Source organism: Phoenix dactylifera, chromosome 8 (assembly GCF_009389715.1).
Source record: "Phoenix dactylifera cultivar Barhee BC4 chromosome 8, palm_55x_up_171113_PBpolish2nd_filt_p, whole genome shotgun sequence".
In the NCBI taxonomy this organism is placed as follows: Eukaryota; Viridiplantae; Streptophyta; class Magnoliopsida; order Arecales; family Arecaceae; genus Phoenix; species Phoenix dactylifera.
The window spans coordinates 23,572,003-23,590,760 of NC_052399.1; the positions used below are offsets into that span (position 1 = coordinate 23,572,003).

General features: G+C 37.0%; 1 protein-coding gene across 4 annotated transcripts; it reads left to right on the forward strand.

Annotated features, from left to right (window-relative positions):
- The first annotated feature begins 495 nt into the window (after window positions 1-495).
- Window positions 496-16,747, forward strand: LOC103713439 (deSI-like protein At4g17486). 4 transcript variants are annotated; one of them, XM_008800371.4, is made up of 5 exons: window positions 496-577; window positions 10,025-11,296; window positions 13,365-13,652; window positions 16,014-16,094; window positions 16,312-16,747. In XM_008800371.4, exons 2-5 carry the CDS (start codon window positions 11,158-11,160, stop codon window positions 16,449-16,451), a joined length of 648 nt encoding a protein of 215 aa, XP_008798593.1. In that variant the 5' UTR covers window positions 496-577; window positions 10,025-11,157; the 3' UTR covers window positions 16,452-16,747. The 4 variants fall into 4 exon arrangements, with proteins under 4 accessions (XP_008798593.1, XP_008798594.1, XP_017699845.1 ...); XM_008800372.4 differs by having other exon boundaries at window positions 16,315-16,747; XM_017844356.3 differs by having other exon boundaries at window positions 13,533-13,652.
- The last annotated feature ends 2,011 nt before the right edge of the window (window positions 16,748-18,758 follow it).

Genomic DNA, 18,758 nt, shown 5'->3' on the forward strand with positions numbered 1-18,758 from the left:
TCTGTTAACTCTTTCTCTTTACCGATCTGCTGCATAATCAGGGTTCCTCATTTCTCTCTCTGTTTCTTTCCGTCCTTTTCCTTTGTATCCCCTCCTTCTTGAAATATCGTCAAGAAAGCCTACGGGCATCCGAATTAAGTAATATTTACGCTCCAGATTTGCTTGATTTTTATATGGTTAGCCTGATGTTGCTGCTTTTTTCTATCGTTATCATGGTTATAATTATGTATTTTTCTTTTTAATTTATGAAATTGATGTGCGTAACATGATTCATGTGATTTCCCGAGCCATTGATGTAAGTATTCTTTACTTGGGCTTACAGTTTCTGAGTCATGATGAAATATCAGGGTTATGGATGTAGTGGAAGTGCTATTATGTCTTACCCTGAGTCGCTTGTATAAAGCTTATCTTGTTATTATCTTGACATGCAGTATTACTGCGTCATGAATTATGTTCATTAGTTTTTTAGACTATCTTGAAATTCTTTTTTATAAATGAGCAGGCAACACTATGGGTTCAGATTCTTGGTCGCTTGCTAGAGTTTGTGTCTCCAAAATCTTGGTCCAACTTTGTGACGGTAAGAGATCCATTTCAGGATTCTTTTTTCTGGAAGATTTGCAATCTTGACTGTAATGTCCCTTGTGTTCGCATAAAGAAATGTTTTGGTTTACATTTTACGAAGTATCTGACTTGTGAAGGCTGGAATCATGCTTGTGTCTAATTTTTGAGACATGTTCTTGCTGAGATTTTTTGTTTAATGATAGGTAGTCTTTACACTTCCAATTTCAACAGAAATTGCATTTTTGCATCAACATTAGGTTCAAACAGAGCATTTTGAAAAATAAGGCTCTTTTTAGCTATAAACTTTTAATTTTTTTGATGATTTAATTCTACTATATTCTTCCAAGATATGCAAGCATGACAATAGAAACAATCAGACTTTGGTTGCAAGGTTCTTTTCCCTCGAGGATGAAGAAATACCCCAATCCACAATCATTCAAGCAGGGGCGACTCAATACATTTTGGGGCCTAAGGCGGAATCCAATGAACGAGGGCCTCTTTTTTTTAATAATATTTTTTTAATAAATATAAAATATTTTAAAAAAATATATGAAAATAGATAGCTATCAAGTACACTATTTCAACAAAGATACATGAATCTAAAAAGATAGGACAAGAAGCCTTTTCAATTTAATATAATTCTTGAATGGAAGCACATAAAAGTAATTACTCTATAATGAAGGGCCATGAACTGATTAAATAACTGAGATATGCTTGGCAATACTGTTACCATGTCAAGCAAGAGCCGATAGGAAAAGGTCATCCCATGGCACTTCATGGTAAAAGAATTTGTCCATAAAGGAACCTCTCTATAAGAGAAAGTAGGGTCATTATGGGAAATTCACTCCATCTAATTAATAAAAGTCCCATCCCACCATCTCCCCTTCAAGTGAGTACCCAAGCAGCAACTGCAACATCACAGCACAGCAGCCATTCAACCCCCTCCCTCCTTTTCTCTCTCTACCACCCAAGAGGGGAGAAGAAACCGAGAGGAGAAAACTAAAAGAATCTCTACCCTCCAAGAAGTCCATCTCCAATCCCCCCTATCTTTCTTCCGGATGGCCCAGCTGGATCAGAGTAATGTGAGGGAAGGAAAACCAAAAAAGAGAAGGGATGAAAGATAAGAGTGGCTTCAGGCGTCTATCAAGCCAACCAATCCCTCCTCTCTCTCTCTCTCTCCCCCCACCCCAAAACAAAACTACAGTCCCCAACTTTCCAAATTGCCCCTCTGCAGGCCAGGAAACTCTCCACCTCCCTTTCCATCAAGGGGAAGACTCGTAGCCAGCTCCTGATCCCGTTTTATAGGGGGCCTTTGCTTTCGTTTGGTCAGCCTCCCGGGGGCCTTCCATTGGCCCGGGGCCTTAGGCGACCACCTCAGTCGCCTAGGGCTCGGGCCGGCCCTGCATTCAAGTCCATTTTGTTTCTCCCTTCTGCATAAGATGGTTGTTGGTATATATGATTGATCCGCCACCCCTTGTTGTCCGAGGGTAGGTAGTTTTTGGATAATTATTAGTTACGAAGAGCTTTTCTTATGATCGATATGGGCTTTCTGGTGCATCACTTGTTGATAGGTGGTCAAAACTGTGTCCGAAAGCTATTATCTTGTCACACCTTACCATGAATAGGCAGATAGGGTAGATTGATAGATAGATAGATAGATAGATTCCCTTTAGATAATAGCATTTTACATATCCTAGTGAGGAAAGTAATCTTGCTTATTGGTCTTCAGTTTAGTAATGATAGCATTCTTGCAATTTGGCTATCTGAGTTTCCTGTATATTTGTATTTCTACTCAGATTTTCTGGGTATCTTGGTTTTCGAGAATTCCCTGAGTTTCAAAACATTCTATCTCAGTTTAGTAATGATAGCATTGTTGCAATTTGGCTATCTAAGTTTCTTATATATCTGTATTTCTATCTCACATTTCCTGGGTATTTTGGTTTTCGAGAATTCCCTGAAGTTTCAAAACGTTTCTGTTATTCTATTTTTTTGGTCACATATGTAACAGATGAATGTGCTTTTGGAACATTTGGAGAGCCCCATTGAGATATTTATAAGGTACATTGAGATATTTATAACATTTCAGGCGTCTATCAAGCCAACCAAATCCCTCCTCTCTCTCTCTCTCTCCCCCCACCCAAAACAAAACTACAGTCCCCAACTTTCCAAATTGCCCCTCTGCAGGCCAGGAAACTCTCCACCTCCCTTCCATCAAGGGGGAGACTCGTAGCCAGCTCCTGATCCCGTTTTATATGGGCCTTTGCTTTCGTTTGGTCAGCCTCCCGGGGGCCTTCCATTGGCCCGGGCCTTAGGCGACCACCTCAGTCGCCTAGGGCTCGGGCCGGCCCTGCATTCAAGTCCATTTTGTTTCTCCCTTCTGCATAAGATGGTTGTTGGTATATATGATTGATCCGCCACCCCTTGTTGTCCGAGGGTAGGTAGTTTTTGGATAATTATTAGTTACGAAGAGCTTTTCTTATGATCGATATGGGCTTTCTGGTGGCATCACTTGTTGATAGGTGGTCAAAAACTGTGTCCGACAGCTATTATCTTGTCACACCTTACCATGAATAGGCAGATAGGTAGATTGATAGATAGATAGATAGATAGATTCCCTTTAGATAATAGCATTTTACATATCCTAGTGAGGAAAGTAATCTTGCTTATTGGTCTTCAGTTTAGTAATGATAGCATTCTTGCAATTTGGCTATCTGAGTTTCCTGTATATTTGTATTTCTACTCAGATTTTCTGGGTATCTTGGTTTTCGAGAATTCCCTGAAGTTTCAAAACATTCTATCTCAGTTTAGTAATGATAGCATTGTTGCAATTTGGCTATCTAAGTTTCTTATATATCTGTATTTCTATCTCACATTTCCTGGGTATTTTGGTTTTCGAGAATTCCTGAAGTTTCAAAACGTTTCTGTTATTCTATTTTTTTGGTCACATATGTAACAGATGAATGTGCTTTTGGAACATTTGGAGAGCCCCATTGAGATATTTATAAGGTACATTGTGGGGGAGAGGGGATTGGATAGATAGAATCCCTAGCTATTGATGCCTAATGTTTCTCTGAACATGGGTTGTAGGAGTCCCATGATTGGACATCAACACAGAAAAGTGTCAAAATCCTTCACTCTCTTTGTTCCCTAACTTCTTCCTTTATCAAGCTCCCGCAGTAGGATAAAGTTTGGCTCTTCTTCTCCCTGCTGGCATGCATAATGTGCAGAGGGCTGAGAAGCAAAGGGTTATTGTGCACCGGAATTGTGGACAGCTAGTGGCACCTGCACGAAGGGAGGCATCAATGGTTTTAGCACAGTGGTTACGTGCCTTGACTTACAGGCCCACTGAATTTTTTTTTGCTTGTTTTGTTATCTGCATTATCTTTGTAGACTATATCCGTAATGCTTTTGCTATATTTGCATACATAAATCCAATAGTCTAAACCATTGAGTGAGATTAAAATGATCTGCAGAAAGATATTATTTGAGTTCCTTGGTCTTGTACAAGTACCAAAGATCTCCTTTGGGACTAAGTTTACATCTTAATTGATTCTTGATACACCATTCATGAATAATCGAAAGCAGGACTATGGCCTAATACTTGCTTATTCCTCGAATTACTTCATTCTCAGAATAAGATACCTCTTTTATTTTTTAGAGAGGAAGGGAAGATGACACTTCTTTCTTCCTTCCTTTTCTTTTATATAGACAAAAATATGTTCAACCCTAGAGTTCTTCGATCCTAGATAGGAAAATACGCTTTAGGAAAACAAAAATGCAACAAACACTCCACAAGAATAGACATTCCACAAAACAAAAAAAGCAAAAAATAAGCTTTCAGCAAAACAAGAAAAATCCTATTTCATTTTTTTATTCTTTTTTTGAAGGAAAAATTGAGAGATTTTCATATCGTTGGATGAAACATGGCCAACATAGTTTGGTTCATGAATCTAGCAGGAAGGAAGAAGATTTAATTTCGTTTTTTTCATAAGGAAAGCAAGAATAGAAAATGAAACCCTAATACAACTTCCAAAAAAAACACTAAATCTGTTTCTTGACACTATCATAACACTAATAGTTCTCACACTAATACTAATTATTATATATATGAGTCTATAACTAGGTAGCTTTAGCAGGTGATGCATCACCTAGAAGATATTTCTAAATATCTCCTCGTGCAACCTTGTTGCCGCCTTCTTCCTCCTTCACTGGATCATCCTACCGATGCCAAGGGGCAGACGCGATGTGCTGGAAGACAGAGGCGCACTCCCGCAGGGCGTTCCTTTCCTTTTCCTCCTCGGCCTGGAGCCTTACCATCTCCATGCAAGCATGAATCATCCCGTAGCGCACCTTCGCCAGACAATCCATCTTCTCCTTCCATTTATCCAAGATGGATTCGAGTTGAGCAAGCCTCTCCTTGTATTCCTTCATGTCAAAACCTAGCCGCTCCGCCACGTGCACCTCCGCCTTCAGGCGCTTGAGTTTTTCTGGTGTGTTCGGCTTCTTATCCAGCGACAGAATTTGCATCTCCTTGGTCACTTTCTCGAGGGACTCGCGCACTGCATCGATGGCCGCTTTAACGATCTTCCCCCGAATCGGCTCGGAGATGTCTTGAAACCAGTTGCTGATCGTATGGAACGAGAAACAAAGCCAGCTCCACATCTCCATTGGTTGTGCTCTCTGAGAGCAAAGTCTGTTGGGGGTGCATGCATATATAGAATAGAAAAGACGATGAGATGTGGGAAGCGATTCAACTCATATCCACCGCGTCCTACTCGGATTAGAAATCCTTATTCGACAAGAACAAAGATTTAGTCTGTCAAATCCCAAACTTAATAAGGCCGATTAATCAACAGCTCCAAGTTAAGATGGTTACTGATTTAACGGTGTTCTGTTTAATCCTAGTACACTATAGACCGGAAGAAATACAAGTTCTAGAGAGATGGTATGGCCTTTTATCCTGAGTCCGAACTGTAGCTACCGGAAGGCTAAAGAAGATTGAACCTCAAAAATCCATGACCGGTTAATATGGGGAATTGTCCAGGTAGCTCCTGATTGTTTGGACTGTTAGAGCCACCTCATTCTCGTCACAATATCCATGCACAATTTTTATTATTTATTTAGCCAGAACTTTGGGCCTCTCAATTTTATCACCTTGATGTTTTGGATGGCCTTCTTATTTTCTTTTTGCATGCTAAGGAGCCCCTTCCCGCCGTTGAACATTGAGTTTTTTTTTTTTTGCTTCCTTCATTTCCTGTTCAAGATGGAGCAAGATTGGGATCAACAAAATCAGACTCGTTGTAGGCTTTTATGGAACTAGCCCTCTATCTTCAGAAAAACAAATTAATTACATTAGTGAATTAAGCTTTACTAATTTACAAAAACTTCAATTAACCGTCATCTCTTATGTAAATTATTAAATTAATGTTTACACCACATTCATAACGGCGAGAGGTACGATCTTATCATCCAAACATGTTCAAAAAAACACTTAAAACACATGCACCACACTAGTTTTCTCAAGCCCAAGGGGCAGACACAATGGTTTCAAAGCCAGAGTAGCATTATGTGTATGGTCTTTCGCTCCCTCTCTTTCTACTCCTCTCGGAGACACTTTCTCTACTCCGTTGCCCCACCATCTCCTCCTCCCTGGAACTGCCGCCTCCTTCTAGCTCATCCTCCCCATACACCCAAGATGGATTATGGACGGGCCAGCTTCTTCTTGTACTCCCTCACCTCTAACCCCAGCAACTCTTCAAAGTTGACGGGCCAGCTTCTTCTTGTACTCCCTCACCTCTAACCCCAACCTTCTTGTACTCCCTCACCTCTTCAAAGTTGAGCATTTTGTTGCAAGATACTCATATTTATCCAAGTTGTATCCTTTCTTCCTCATATCCTTTATATTAGAGGATATTTATATATTGGCCCTTTCTTTAGGCCTACTCTTGATGGGATGGCAAGTTTGAGGATGATGCACAGCTGGTGGATAATTTTTTGTCAATACTTTCTATATTACCAACATAATCTAACTCAAATCAAATTATGCTCAACCTAACCCGACTGGTATTGACCCAAGCTAAGTAACTTGCTAGAAAATACGAGGGCTAGAATAGATTCGTCGAATTCCAAATTAAGTGAGAGTTCATTTAGTTAGGGTATATTAAGGTAATTTGATGATTTCTAAAAATTATTTATTTGAAAAAATGATTGCAGGAAAAATAAAATTTGCTGCATTTGGTTGGTGTAAAAATTACTCCGAAAAATAGCACTGGAAAAAGACTAATATATTTGGTTGGAGGTAATCTTATATAGGAATGTTACTAAATTTCCAACAATACTCTTGAATAAACAATTTAAATAATAATTTTTTTTTGTTTAGTCCCATTTATGGTCCTTACATGAATAATTAATTATAAATATATTTATATTTTAATATTTAAATATTTAAATATATTTATATTAGTTAATAAATATTTTAAATTAAATATATATATAAAAATATATACTTTATTGTAAATAATTTTAGTATTTTCAGTTTTTTATTAAGTAAATATATTTAAACATAACCACAACATTAGTTGATTGATTTTAAAAAAAATAAATTATTAGATAGAAATTAGAAATTTAGATTCAGCATAATCGTATATTGAGCTATTCTATATTATACTTTCAAATTAAAAGGAGGTTTTTCATGGGTTTTAAAGAAAAAAATGAAGAGATATTTTCGTAAGCAATGACCATGTCTCTCTCTCTCTGTCTCTCTCTCTAGTGGAATTATACTCTCTTATTGCTGGGAATTATTTGCAGCGTTTTTGCAACCTGAAATCTGCTCTTATTTGTTGAAATGATATCTGAGTTTTGTTGGATCAATAGTAGCCTTTGTTAGAATTTTCTGGCCGGAATTTAGACCTTGAAATCTGGATTTAACCTTGCTGAAATTAATATCAAAGTATTGCTGAAACTAAATTAGACCATCATAGGAATTTCATATTTATTGGACCTAGTTCAATGCTTGCTGGAACTTTTGTTGTATCTATGCTGAAATTGATCTCTATATGTTCTAGCTTGATTAGTTAAAAACTTTAAATGTTCAGTTTGTTATTGCTGCAATTAATTATATTACATGCCGGTTCCCGGGTTGATTTTGCCAATTATTAGTTTTGCTAGTAGAAAGTCACCAGAAAGCCCTTCAAATTTATAGTCTCATGACTCTCATCTAAAGTTAGTCATGCAAAACAGGAATTAGATTTAATTAATATCTGAACTTCTAAACAAAACTTAGGTCTAGAGTTGTAGACTTAGTTACTAGAAGCGGATCCATTGCAGGTACACTGAAAGCAGTATAAGAGAGCACTTAGAAACTAGGTGCAAGGATGAGTTTTTTGAGGAGATTTGGGAGCGGTGCACCACTGAAAACAGAAGATTCTTGCTACTAAGGGTGTGGACAAGCCAAACATGTGCATGACAAGGCCAGCTCTGCTCAAAAAACCCTCTTGGCTGGCTCCAGCTCAAGCTCAGCTTTATTATCTTGAGCTGGCTTGAGCTTGGCTTGATTAAACTCGATATTGGGAAAGAAAGAGGCAACAGAATGGCCAGAGGAATTGAAAGATCCGCCACATCAGTCTTAGTGTTGGAGGTTGAGCCGTTAGGTAGTTGAGAAGAAAGTTGGAGGTAATAGAGGCAACAAAGTAGCCATCTTAGTTGGCCATTGGGAAGGCGGTGAAGTTGGATCTTGGATCTAGGCCCACCAGTTTAATGTGAGAGCATGAGGAGGAGGATGTAGGTGAGGGAAGCTACGAAAGAGCAAAGAGTTGCAAGAGTTAGGGCTAGCAAGTTGGTACCTTTAACCCTTTAAGTTGTCTGAAAACAATTGCATCCATTAGATGCAATCTAAGGATTGAGGTTTATTTTACCTATTATACGTAAAATTTATTTTCACATAGAAATTCTCTAGGGCACTGCATAAATCTCACACAAAAAATTATTGAAAGAGAAAGCAATTGGGTAATTATATGTTGGCCATATAACTTGTGTGACATTTTTGTTATATGCTATTGTAGAATACAAAGGGTAAAAATAGAACAAATTATTTTTCTAAATATATCTATATTATATTTCAGTATTTTGAGCTATATCAAGACAAGCACAAGGTAGCTAGGCCTTGCTTATGTTCAGTTCATTTAACTTCTTATCTCAAAACTTTGCATATGTTCAACATAATTACCAGTCGAATGAGCCATTTCAAATTGAATTTCAAGCCAAACAGGAGTTGCTTACAAAAGCTTGTCCATTTGACTTCTCAACTTAGGTCTAGTCATCTTCTTGAGTCCACATATATTTTCAAAATCATCAGATTAGACCTAAAAATAAATTTGATAACTTCTAAAAATTAAATGTGAAACTCATGAGTTTTTGTAAGTTTTTGTATCACCATTATGGCCTCCACTGCTTCCACTACCACCATCACTGCCTTGGCCATTATTATCATGCTTATGCTTTTAAAAATAATCGACAATGCCAAACATGTCTATGTTTCAACAAAATTAAAAATAAATAGAACATATTTTTTATCTTTCTGTTACTGAAAATAAGAAAAATAAAAGTGATGCCAAATGACATCTATGTGTTTTGGTGATATCATTTGAGAATTGCTTCTTGTTTTCCCAAATATGGTATGACCATCCATTAAAAGAAAAATTTTACAATCTGTGATTACTTTATAATTCTGAATATACAGAAAAATTAGTACTTTTTAGGGTGAAAACTTAAATTGATCAAATACTAAGAATTTAAATTAATCAAGTTTTGTAGGATGACTTTGGGAAAGTAGAAGCAACACCAAACACATCCTTGGGTTGAAAGACCAAAGGGTAATAGGTTGAAGACCTCAAGATATAGGTTTAGATTTAGACTATTTTAGTTCATTTTTGTTTTGCATGATATAAGTACACAGAGAATAAGGTAATTGAAACAAACTGGTGTCAAGGTCAAAGTGTGCAGAATTTAGTTTCAGCGCAAACAAAACAGGTTGCTCAGCTGTAAATAAACTTGAATATCAGGTGCTAGAATTTGCTATTAACAAGATGGGAAACATGCAAATAACAATTTGATCACATAAATTAGATTCCAGCACATATAGAATTAATTGTGGGCAATTATAAAAAAAATGAAGTAGAAGTCCAGCAAAAGGTATAAGTAATACCTTGTGTATATAGTTAAATTTAGGATACTGAAGGTACTTTGGTATATTGCATGTCAAGCTGCTCCTATTTCTGATATGACCTTATGTTAGTTTTCATTCTGCAATGAGGATATCAACCGCAGTCACCAAATCTCGGCTTCTTCGGCGAATCCTTATCAGTAGCCCTATCCCAAAAATTTCATCTCTTATTTGTTTTCAGTATAATATAATGCATTCCTGTGCCCAATTAGTAACTGTGAATTGGTGCTGATGGATATCCAGGTGCCCTGAAGATCCTAGACTGTCAAAAGTGCCGGACATAGTCCCTACATGTTTTGCAGCATACCCTGTTTTCCAACCAAGGTACAAATGGTTGATTGTACACACTTGGCGAAAAGAGAAGGGGGCGGGGGACGGACAAATGGCATCATGAACTGGGCACTGTTCTATTAGTTGCCTGTCATCCTTTTCATTAGCTTGGGCCCTGTAAGGAATTATCTTCTTGCTGCTCCAGATTGCTGTTGATGTTAACCAACATTTGTTAACGTTTCATAAGCAGTGACCATATTGATATAAGGCTTGCGAATGGGCATTTACAAAGGCGTGCGGATCAGATAGTTTTTGTTTGTACTGAAGCAGATATTTACAATATCTTCACCTCGTTGTTAAATGAACACCTAAAAAAATTTTCATGAATGAAGGATGGTTGGTTAATCTGTCTATCAGTTCTCCCAGTTCTGATGTCATAATTTGAATCCGGTGGTAATGCTTGAATTGGTAAACCCAGCGAGTTGTATGTTGAATAGGCATGGGCCTAGCTTATTATGCCAATCTTAGAAAGCCCAAACAGCATACCTGGAACTCTCCATGTCCAGCCGGACGGCCGCTGATGCGCGCCAAAGAGGAGGAGGAAAAGGGGAGGCTCTCATTCTTTCTTGTAGGGAACGGAAAAAGAAACAGTCCGAGTTCTTTTATTATCAAAAGAAAGATCCTAATTGTTCTTTTCATTTTTCAAATATATCCAAAATATATGGACATGTCGACTTACCCAAACAGCGTAACTCTCACGGCTCCTGGAATGAGAAATCGCAGCAAGCGAACGGACGGCCTCCATCTTCTCAACCGTTAGGAACCGCGGCAAAAGCCCCCTGCGTTTCCGAACTTAGATTCCACCACGTGTTTCCATTGCTTGGCTGTCCCTTTTGTCGTGTCGTGTTGGCGGCGGGAGGGGCTCCCCTTAAGCGTGCACCAGCGAGGCCCCTTTCCCTTTCGATTATTGGGTAGGGGGTCCTAGGGCAGCCAGCCAGCTCTGACGGAGGCGGAGGGGGGAATATCTCCTCCGTCCCCTTCCAGATTCTGGATTTTTTTTTTTTTTTTGGTTCCGGTTCTCTCGGCTCTTCTAGGGGTGGGCAGCCATGGGGTGCGTCTTCTCTTCGAGGTCGACTTCTTCGGACGAGAGCGGGGTTCCGGTGGTGCTGAACATCTACGATCTAACGCCGTTGAACAACTACATGTACTGGTTTGGCCTGGGCATCTTCCACTCGGGGATCGAAGGTGAGTCGATTGGTCCCATCGTCGATTCTCTCTCCTTTTTCTTTGATTTTCCTAATTCTTGGTTTTCTTGGTATTTTTGGTGGTTCGGCTAAATGGTTTCTTGGCCTGGTCTTTTTGAGGAAGATTCTGGAGTTTCTTTCATGCCAAATTTGCCAACACAAAGATGAAAGAAATTGGTCCCATGCTTTCCTAGTCAATTTGGCGAACCTTTAACCTTCGACTAGCACCAATTAGATGGACTGGTTTGATATTAACCTTCGAATTTTGCTCTTTTTATATGAGAAAAGAAGGATTTTGCCTTTTCCCAAAAAATAAATTGGTTCTCTTTTTTTTTTGGTGAGATAAAATTTTATCTTGGTTGACATTTTTCTCCTGGTCACTGGGTATCTTTCGTTTCTTGATAAATCTGGTGAGCATTCAATATGGAAGAGTACAAGTTAGACTGATTATTTTTTGGAATATAGGATTTTAGCTGATTTAAGTAATAGGTATTGAAGTTTTGTATGAACTCTGTCAAATTTTTATGTCTGAGTTGGATTATATGAAAAAGGATTATCTATTTAGCTGTTGTGTTTTTAGGTATAGGATTTGTTTTGTAGTTTCTCTTTTATAAATTTATTGAGTTCTAAGGGCATTATGTGGAATTGGTAATTACATTATTATGTGAAGAAAGTGTTGTTGTTATTCCTTTTTTTTTTTGTTGAAGATCACTTGATGTTGACTGGTAGAAAAACTTAAAACAGAAAAAGAAAAAGTTGACTGTATAGTATAATGTGGGTTATGTATAAATCATGTCGTTTTTTAATGGGATTACTCTTCTCTGAATGTGTCAATCAAGTTATTTTTCGTTCAGATGTTCTTAAAATGTGTTTCTCTATGTTATAAGAATGCAACCAAAAAAGAAAAAATAAAAAATAAAAATAAATGGAGTGGTTTTCTGTCATTTCTTTTTCTTTTTTTTTAGCAGGGGAAGGCGGGGTATTGTTTGCCTATATGGTCTTTTGCTTTAGATGGGGGTAAGAAATTTCTCAAGTTTCTTTTTTATGATAAGATTGAACCATATTTAACCATGGTTTTGTAGCATAAAAAAAGCTTTCTAGGTTTTGAAATTAACTACATGGCCTTAGAGCACTTCAAAATCCTTGAAGTATAAGGCAAGGTGATTTACAATCTCCATACCAGTCTTTCCAGGAGCAACCTAAACTCATCAAGGAGATGAGTCCTAGCAATCCCATTTGCCTTTTGCTTGAACAAAAGAACAGTTTAAAGTTTAAACTTTAAATAGGTGTAAATATATGCAAACTTGCTCATTCCAACTCTATATAAGGAACTAAAAAGAAAAGAACTTGGGAGACTTTTAAGCAAGACTCTGAAACACTTCAGATCTTTGCGAAATACTACACTCACAGAAGAAGCCCTTTTCAGTGATTTACCATGATACGCTAATATTCAGCTTGGTCACTGTACCCTTAAGAAAAATTAAATAGTGGGATGTTTCACATGTACTTGGTATGCACTTTGATGCTAAGAGCATCAAAAGTGTATGATCTCAATATAACTTGATCAAAGACCTAAACTGTGAGCTGAAATTTAAAAGTCTATGCTAATTGTGTAGGTGCTACAAGTGGTTTGTTGTTCATGTATGTTTTAGACAACCATTTTTTTGGTGGGAGCAGACCTGCCAAGTGATTTTATTTGCTATTAATTGGTTATAAGAAAAATGCCTCTGTAATACTTGGAAAAGTCTATCTGTGTATCTGGGGTCCATATTCATAGAGTAGCATCTTCTGCTGTTTTGCTTCTATTCTAAAAGGGTCTTGTACCTGGATGCTAGGTAAGTAGTTCCCAAACTGTGAGCGTAGAATTATTTGCATTGAGTTCTAAACATCCATATGTTTGATCTCTTTTCACAGTAACATATGTTATTATATTTTTTTTTTTACATATATGTTTACATGATTGATGGTGGTTATCTAGCATCCAAGTTTCCTTTTTTTACTGTAGCACACTCCATATGATGTTCACTATTTGTTTCCTTTTTTTTCTTTGGTTGGGGGGGGTGAAACAGTTCATGGTTTAGAGTATGGATTTGGAGCCCATGACTATCCAGCAAGTGGTGTGTTTGAGGTGGAGCCAAAAAACTGTCCTGGATTCAGCTATAAATGTTCTATTTCATTGGGTCATGTAAATATGCCTCCCTCTGAATTTCGGGCATTCATAGAAAACATGGCTGCAGATTACCATGGTGACACCTATCACCTCATTTCCAAAAACTGCAATCACTTTACAGATGATGTTAGCTTGAGGTTGACAGGAAGACCAATCCCTGGTTGGGTTAACCGGCTTGCCCGACTAGGTAATTTTTTCTTTTTTAAATATCAGTATGGCCTTTTTTTCATTTCTGTAACCTATTCCTTATATGTTTTACAATATTTAATTTTTAGAAGAGTTACACCTTCTTGTGCTGACATTCATTGCTTTGAGAAGGAACTCATTGTGAGATGACTGGCTCTTTGACAAATTGCACAAAAAACAAATAGTACATAAAGCAATGCTTTCTATTTGAACAAACATAAAGAATTTCTAGTCAAAAGATATTTTTTTATCATACTTTGATTGTTGTTTTCATTCTTTAATAACAGGCCATGAGCCAGCATGTGAGAATATGGAATATCTATATAGTTCTTAAGAGGATTGTAGTTAGCCACTATTCAGTTACCAATCCTAGTTTATAAATAGGGACCAGAACCTTTTGTTTGTCTACTTTAAAAAATCTTTATACAATTTAGCATACAAAGATCAACATAAACTTGACGAGGTCTCTTCCAAAACGGACAAGATAGCAAGAAGATATAAATGAATTCATGTAGCGACTTTAGTAGTATTTCTTTTCTTCCTTATACAAAAGCACAAAGAAATCGCCCTTTATGATTACTAAATCATACCAAAAGATGTATCTATAAATGCTGTGTACAAATTATGTGTAATAAAATTCATGCACAGATGTAGATTAGAATGATCACAAAAGAAAATTAAATAAACATGCATGGTTTTCAGTATGCATGTGGCGAATATGCTACTATAGTCTATGTACAACCACATTATACTATTCTGGTAGAGTTTTCTATAAGTGAAATAGACTGATAATAAAATACACTGCACCCTTTTTCCTTTCTCATGTTATTTTTATAAATTTTAACCAAGTAGGGCATATATCTCCAGATGGTCTAGAGCAAGGAAGTAAAATATGGCTTATGCTTTCTTCCAGTTATTCACATCAAGAAAACTATCAATGCATGTGAAACCCCCCACTCTTTAGACAGTTAATGGAGAACATCCAGAATTGCCACCTGAGTAAAATCTGGGTCTTAATTGTTTGTACCCTCTTTTAAACATATCTTTTCTTTGGGCTCCAAATAGTGGAGACTGGAGATGATCACCAGTTCCTAGACCATCTAGTGCATCTGCTTCCTCAACGAATTGTGTATGAGCCACATGAGTTTTGAGGGGGTTATAGCCTTGATGAATGGAATATGATTTGCATTTCGTAGTTGTTTATCAAGTTACACCAACAATTTGTTATCAAGCAGTTGCGGAAAACATTTTGCATTTATTGTTTCGGAAGTGCCCTTTGTTATCCATATTTATAAGACCACACAAGAAAGTCTGTGACAATTCAAACTAAATCTTATGTCACTCCATCTCCATGTTACATGAAATTTGACTGTGGGTCATGGTTAAACCCATTATGAGTTCAAAATGACAATTTTACCCTTGTGTCCTTGCCCTCACTTATGTGGCTTAATATTCATTTTAGTTCTGTAACCTTATCCCCTATATGCATTTATGTGAAAATATAAGGCATATGTGCAAATTAAAAAAAAAATGTTTGCTAACTGATGGCTGTGGCGAAACTGCCTTTTACACCCACATTAAGTTTGAGGATGGCTCAGTGTCAAATTCTGGTTAACCATGTTTTAGAACTAATTGGAAGTGGCTGTGGTAGAACTGTCCTTCTACGACCATAATAAGACTAACCATGGCTCAGTGTCAAATTCCGTGTAACTTGGTGTCAAAACTAATTGAAAAAGGGTTTTATTTAATTTTCTTGTGTTTAACCAAGGTTTTCCTGCAAACATGTGACAATGCAGGTGTTATTGCAGACAAACAAAGTCTATTTTTCATCATTATATTAATCTTATCTGATGATTTATCTCAAGCCAAATATTAGTTTCTGAAATGTTACAAAAGTATTGAGTCAGCTTTTCCTGAATATTGCTAAAGGCAGAGTACAAATTTGACAATAGATGGTTTTTTAAGCCTCTGTCTCTTGCTGAAAAATTAGGAGGGCCTATCAGCACTACAATATTGGTGTCGCAAAATTTGGTGTAGCTCTCAAAATGGTGAATTTGGCCATATCCCTCTATAATTATAAAAAAAGAGCAATCTAGTGCATGAGGCTCCTGCCATTGCAGGTTCCGAAAAGGGTCAAACCTATGATCTTCCGGTCACAATGGAGCAACCTTATGTTACCCGTGGCTCACCCTCATCCCTCCTCTATAGCTATTATATATAAAACATTTGTCACGTGACTAGTGAATGATGAAAGTGGATTTGCTGAATTTCATTGTCTGATTTGACTCTGCCCTTTAAATTTGAGTAGTAACATGTATATACCTTAAGAGAATTGCAGGTTAATGATCTCATCTGGTTTCAGGTACTGTTTGCAATTGTCTTTTACCTGAAAGCCTCAGACTACCAGCTGCTAAACAGATCTCGGAGTACCATGGCTTCTCAGGTTAGTTAAGTAATTTACTCTTCAATAATGGCTTAATTTATTCGAACATTGGTGATCAACTTTAATCTCTTTTATTATCAATTTATTATGATATTGAAATTTTATTTTAAAGAAAAATCATGGGCTTACTACTTTTTCCCCCTAATGCCGCTAGAAAAGAGAGTGAGATTTGATGCATATGTTCATTACCTTGACTCTTTGTTTTCTATCTATCTAGAAGATGTCTCCGAATCATTTTCATTCATTACAACAACCACACATGACCTTATAGAAAGTGATGATGCGGACCAAGACAAACATCTTCTCTCACCATCTTCAGACAGGGAGGTGACTTCGGTCAAAGAGCTTGACAGGTGAAATGTTGATCAGCCTTCCATTAGCCATCAAGTTCCCAGTTTTCGGGCGGCATTGTACCATTGTAATTTGTGTTCATAGGAGATTAGGTTTGTCACCCTTCCCTTCCTATACATCGATTGCATTTGGCTGCTAGCATATATTCATGGTGTTTTGGCCTTCCAGGATTGAATTCTTTTATTCACCGTTTCTTTTGGGTGGTGACACTCAAAACTATTTATTTGTAATAAAGATGAAAACCTTGAATTGTGGTCTAGTTGGGAAATGAAACTTCAGGTGATCAAACTTTGATTCGTAAATTAAGAGCTTTGATGTTGTATGCCTTTTTCTATTCACCTCATGTCACGCCCTATATCCAGAGCATGATATGGCCGTGTTAGCGAAGGATACAACCCATAATAACACGAAGTCAAACCTTTTATTTAGCTTTCAAATTCATCTCAAACAAAATAGAATAAATATAAATTTAATTTTATTATCTAATAAATGGAGCCAATACTAGCTCAGAGCATCTAAATTCAAATATAATATTAAACTCATAATTTTCAATATTTAGCAAATCATTAGCTACAAATTCATAATCAACAAAAGAATTAAGATTATGCTCTGCTATATAGATCACCAAGCTTGCTAGCGCGAACTCCAAGCCTGGATCATTCTTCGTTTCTATCAATTCTATTCGTTTAGAGAGAGAAAAAAATAGAGGTATATGAACGACAGCTCAGTAAATAAACATTTAACTATTTTATTGGATTAAGCATAAGTTTTTTCATGTCGATGCATCATTTAAAAAAAATAACATGTATTCCAAAATAAGTATTTCATAGTATAGTATATTAAAACAAGTCATAAAATAAATAATGCGTGCATAAATCATTCATATTTCATAAACATGGCTCCAAGTTTATTTTGCTAATAAATATATAAATCGTTCTTCTGTCATTTAGCCATATTATAGTTCAAACATTGCTCACAGATATTTGCGCTACTGTCACTTTATACTCATGACGGGGCCCATATTCATAATTGGCATAGATTCATATTTCATATGCCAATTTTATACCCGTTGGCGAGGCCAATGTTGTATGGATGCTAGTTTTGAGTATCGATTTTTTCATTTGTAGGAATCATACATAGCTATGAAAGCCTTTAAAAAGCTCATATCTTTTTCATAAAATATACATATAAATAGATGAAAAACACTAAATGGCATGATTAGATTCATATGTCATAACAAAGCTATTTTCAGCAAAGCATTCATGAACTATTTTTTTATAATAAAGCATGATTTTCATAACACATATACTGATTCATAATTTTAAAAAAGTATAATATTTCTACAAGCAAATTTTATTCACGAAAAATATGATTATCTAAAAAATAATGGGCGAATGATTTACTTACCTATTTCGTCTTAGGCCATCAAACTTCACTAGGCAATTCAGTTAACTTTATAAAAATATTAAAAGCAAAATTAATTTGTTTGACAATATTTAATCAAATTAAAATAATAAAAAATAGGGATGATTGGCTAAATGATAGCGTTCGACGATTTCGGGTGGGTCAGGCCTGAGCGGTTCGATCAATAAATCATAGGGCATGGACTCGATCAGGGCCAAGTTCGATTAATATAATTTATCATCAGTGGGTTCCGTGGACATTTGACAAGACCGAATGATTGATCCATTAGGCGACCCGGGCACCAGGGCGTTTTGGGATCTCTTTTCAGAGATCAGCTCGGGTTTGTTGGTTAGATCGACAGGACTTTATTCTGGGTTTTTTAGATCTTTTAGAGAGAAAGTAAAAAGAGGAGAGAGAAGAGAGAAAATAAAGAAAGAGGAAGAATCCTTCTTTCTGTCTCCCTCTTCTTTCTTTTTCCCTTGTCGATAACTTGTGGCAGCCGCAATGACCCGACTGCCCTACCTAAGGGCAACCTGGCGATTACCGGCTCAAATCCAAGAGAACAAGAGCCTAAAACACAAAAGAACGAAGAAGAGAAGATGGAGAGCTCGTACCTAGGTCTGGCAAGGCTCTCCGACGACCTTTTCCGAAGGAAAACAGAGGAAAATTCTCAAGAAGAAAGCTTGAGATCAAGAGCAAACAACCCCTATTCTTTCATGGATCTCAAAGGGGAAGGATGGAGAATCTTAAACAGACGAAGGTCCGAGCTTTTGGTGTTTAATTAGGCTTGGAACTTAGTTATTTAGATCGCAATAGCGATCGGAAAGGAAGAAGACTCCCAGCCGGAGTCCTTTCCCGATTCATCACGGGGCTGGGCTGGCCTCTTAGGAGCAGCCATAGGCCCAATTC

Bases quoted from the DNA above. Each gene is read 5' to 3' on its own strand.
- LOC103713439 (XM_008800371.4), top strand. From the start codon at position 11,158: ATGGGGTGCGTCTTCTCTTCGAGGTCGACTTCTTCGGACGAGAGCGGG. The intron at 11,297-13,364 runs GTGAGTCGATTG...GGGGTGAAACAG, and splicing joins CTTCCACTCGGGGATCGAAG to TTCATGGTTTAGAGTATGGA. The intron at 16,095-16,311 runs GTTAGTTAAGTA...CTATCTATCTAG, and splicing joins GGAGTACCATGGCTTCTCAG to AAGATGTCTCCGAATCATTT.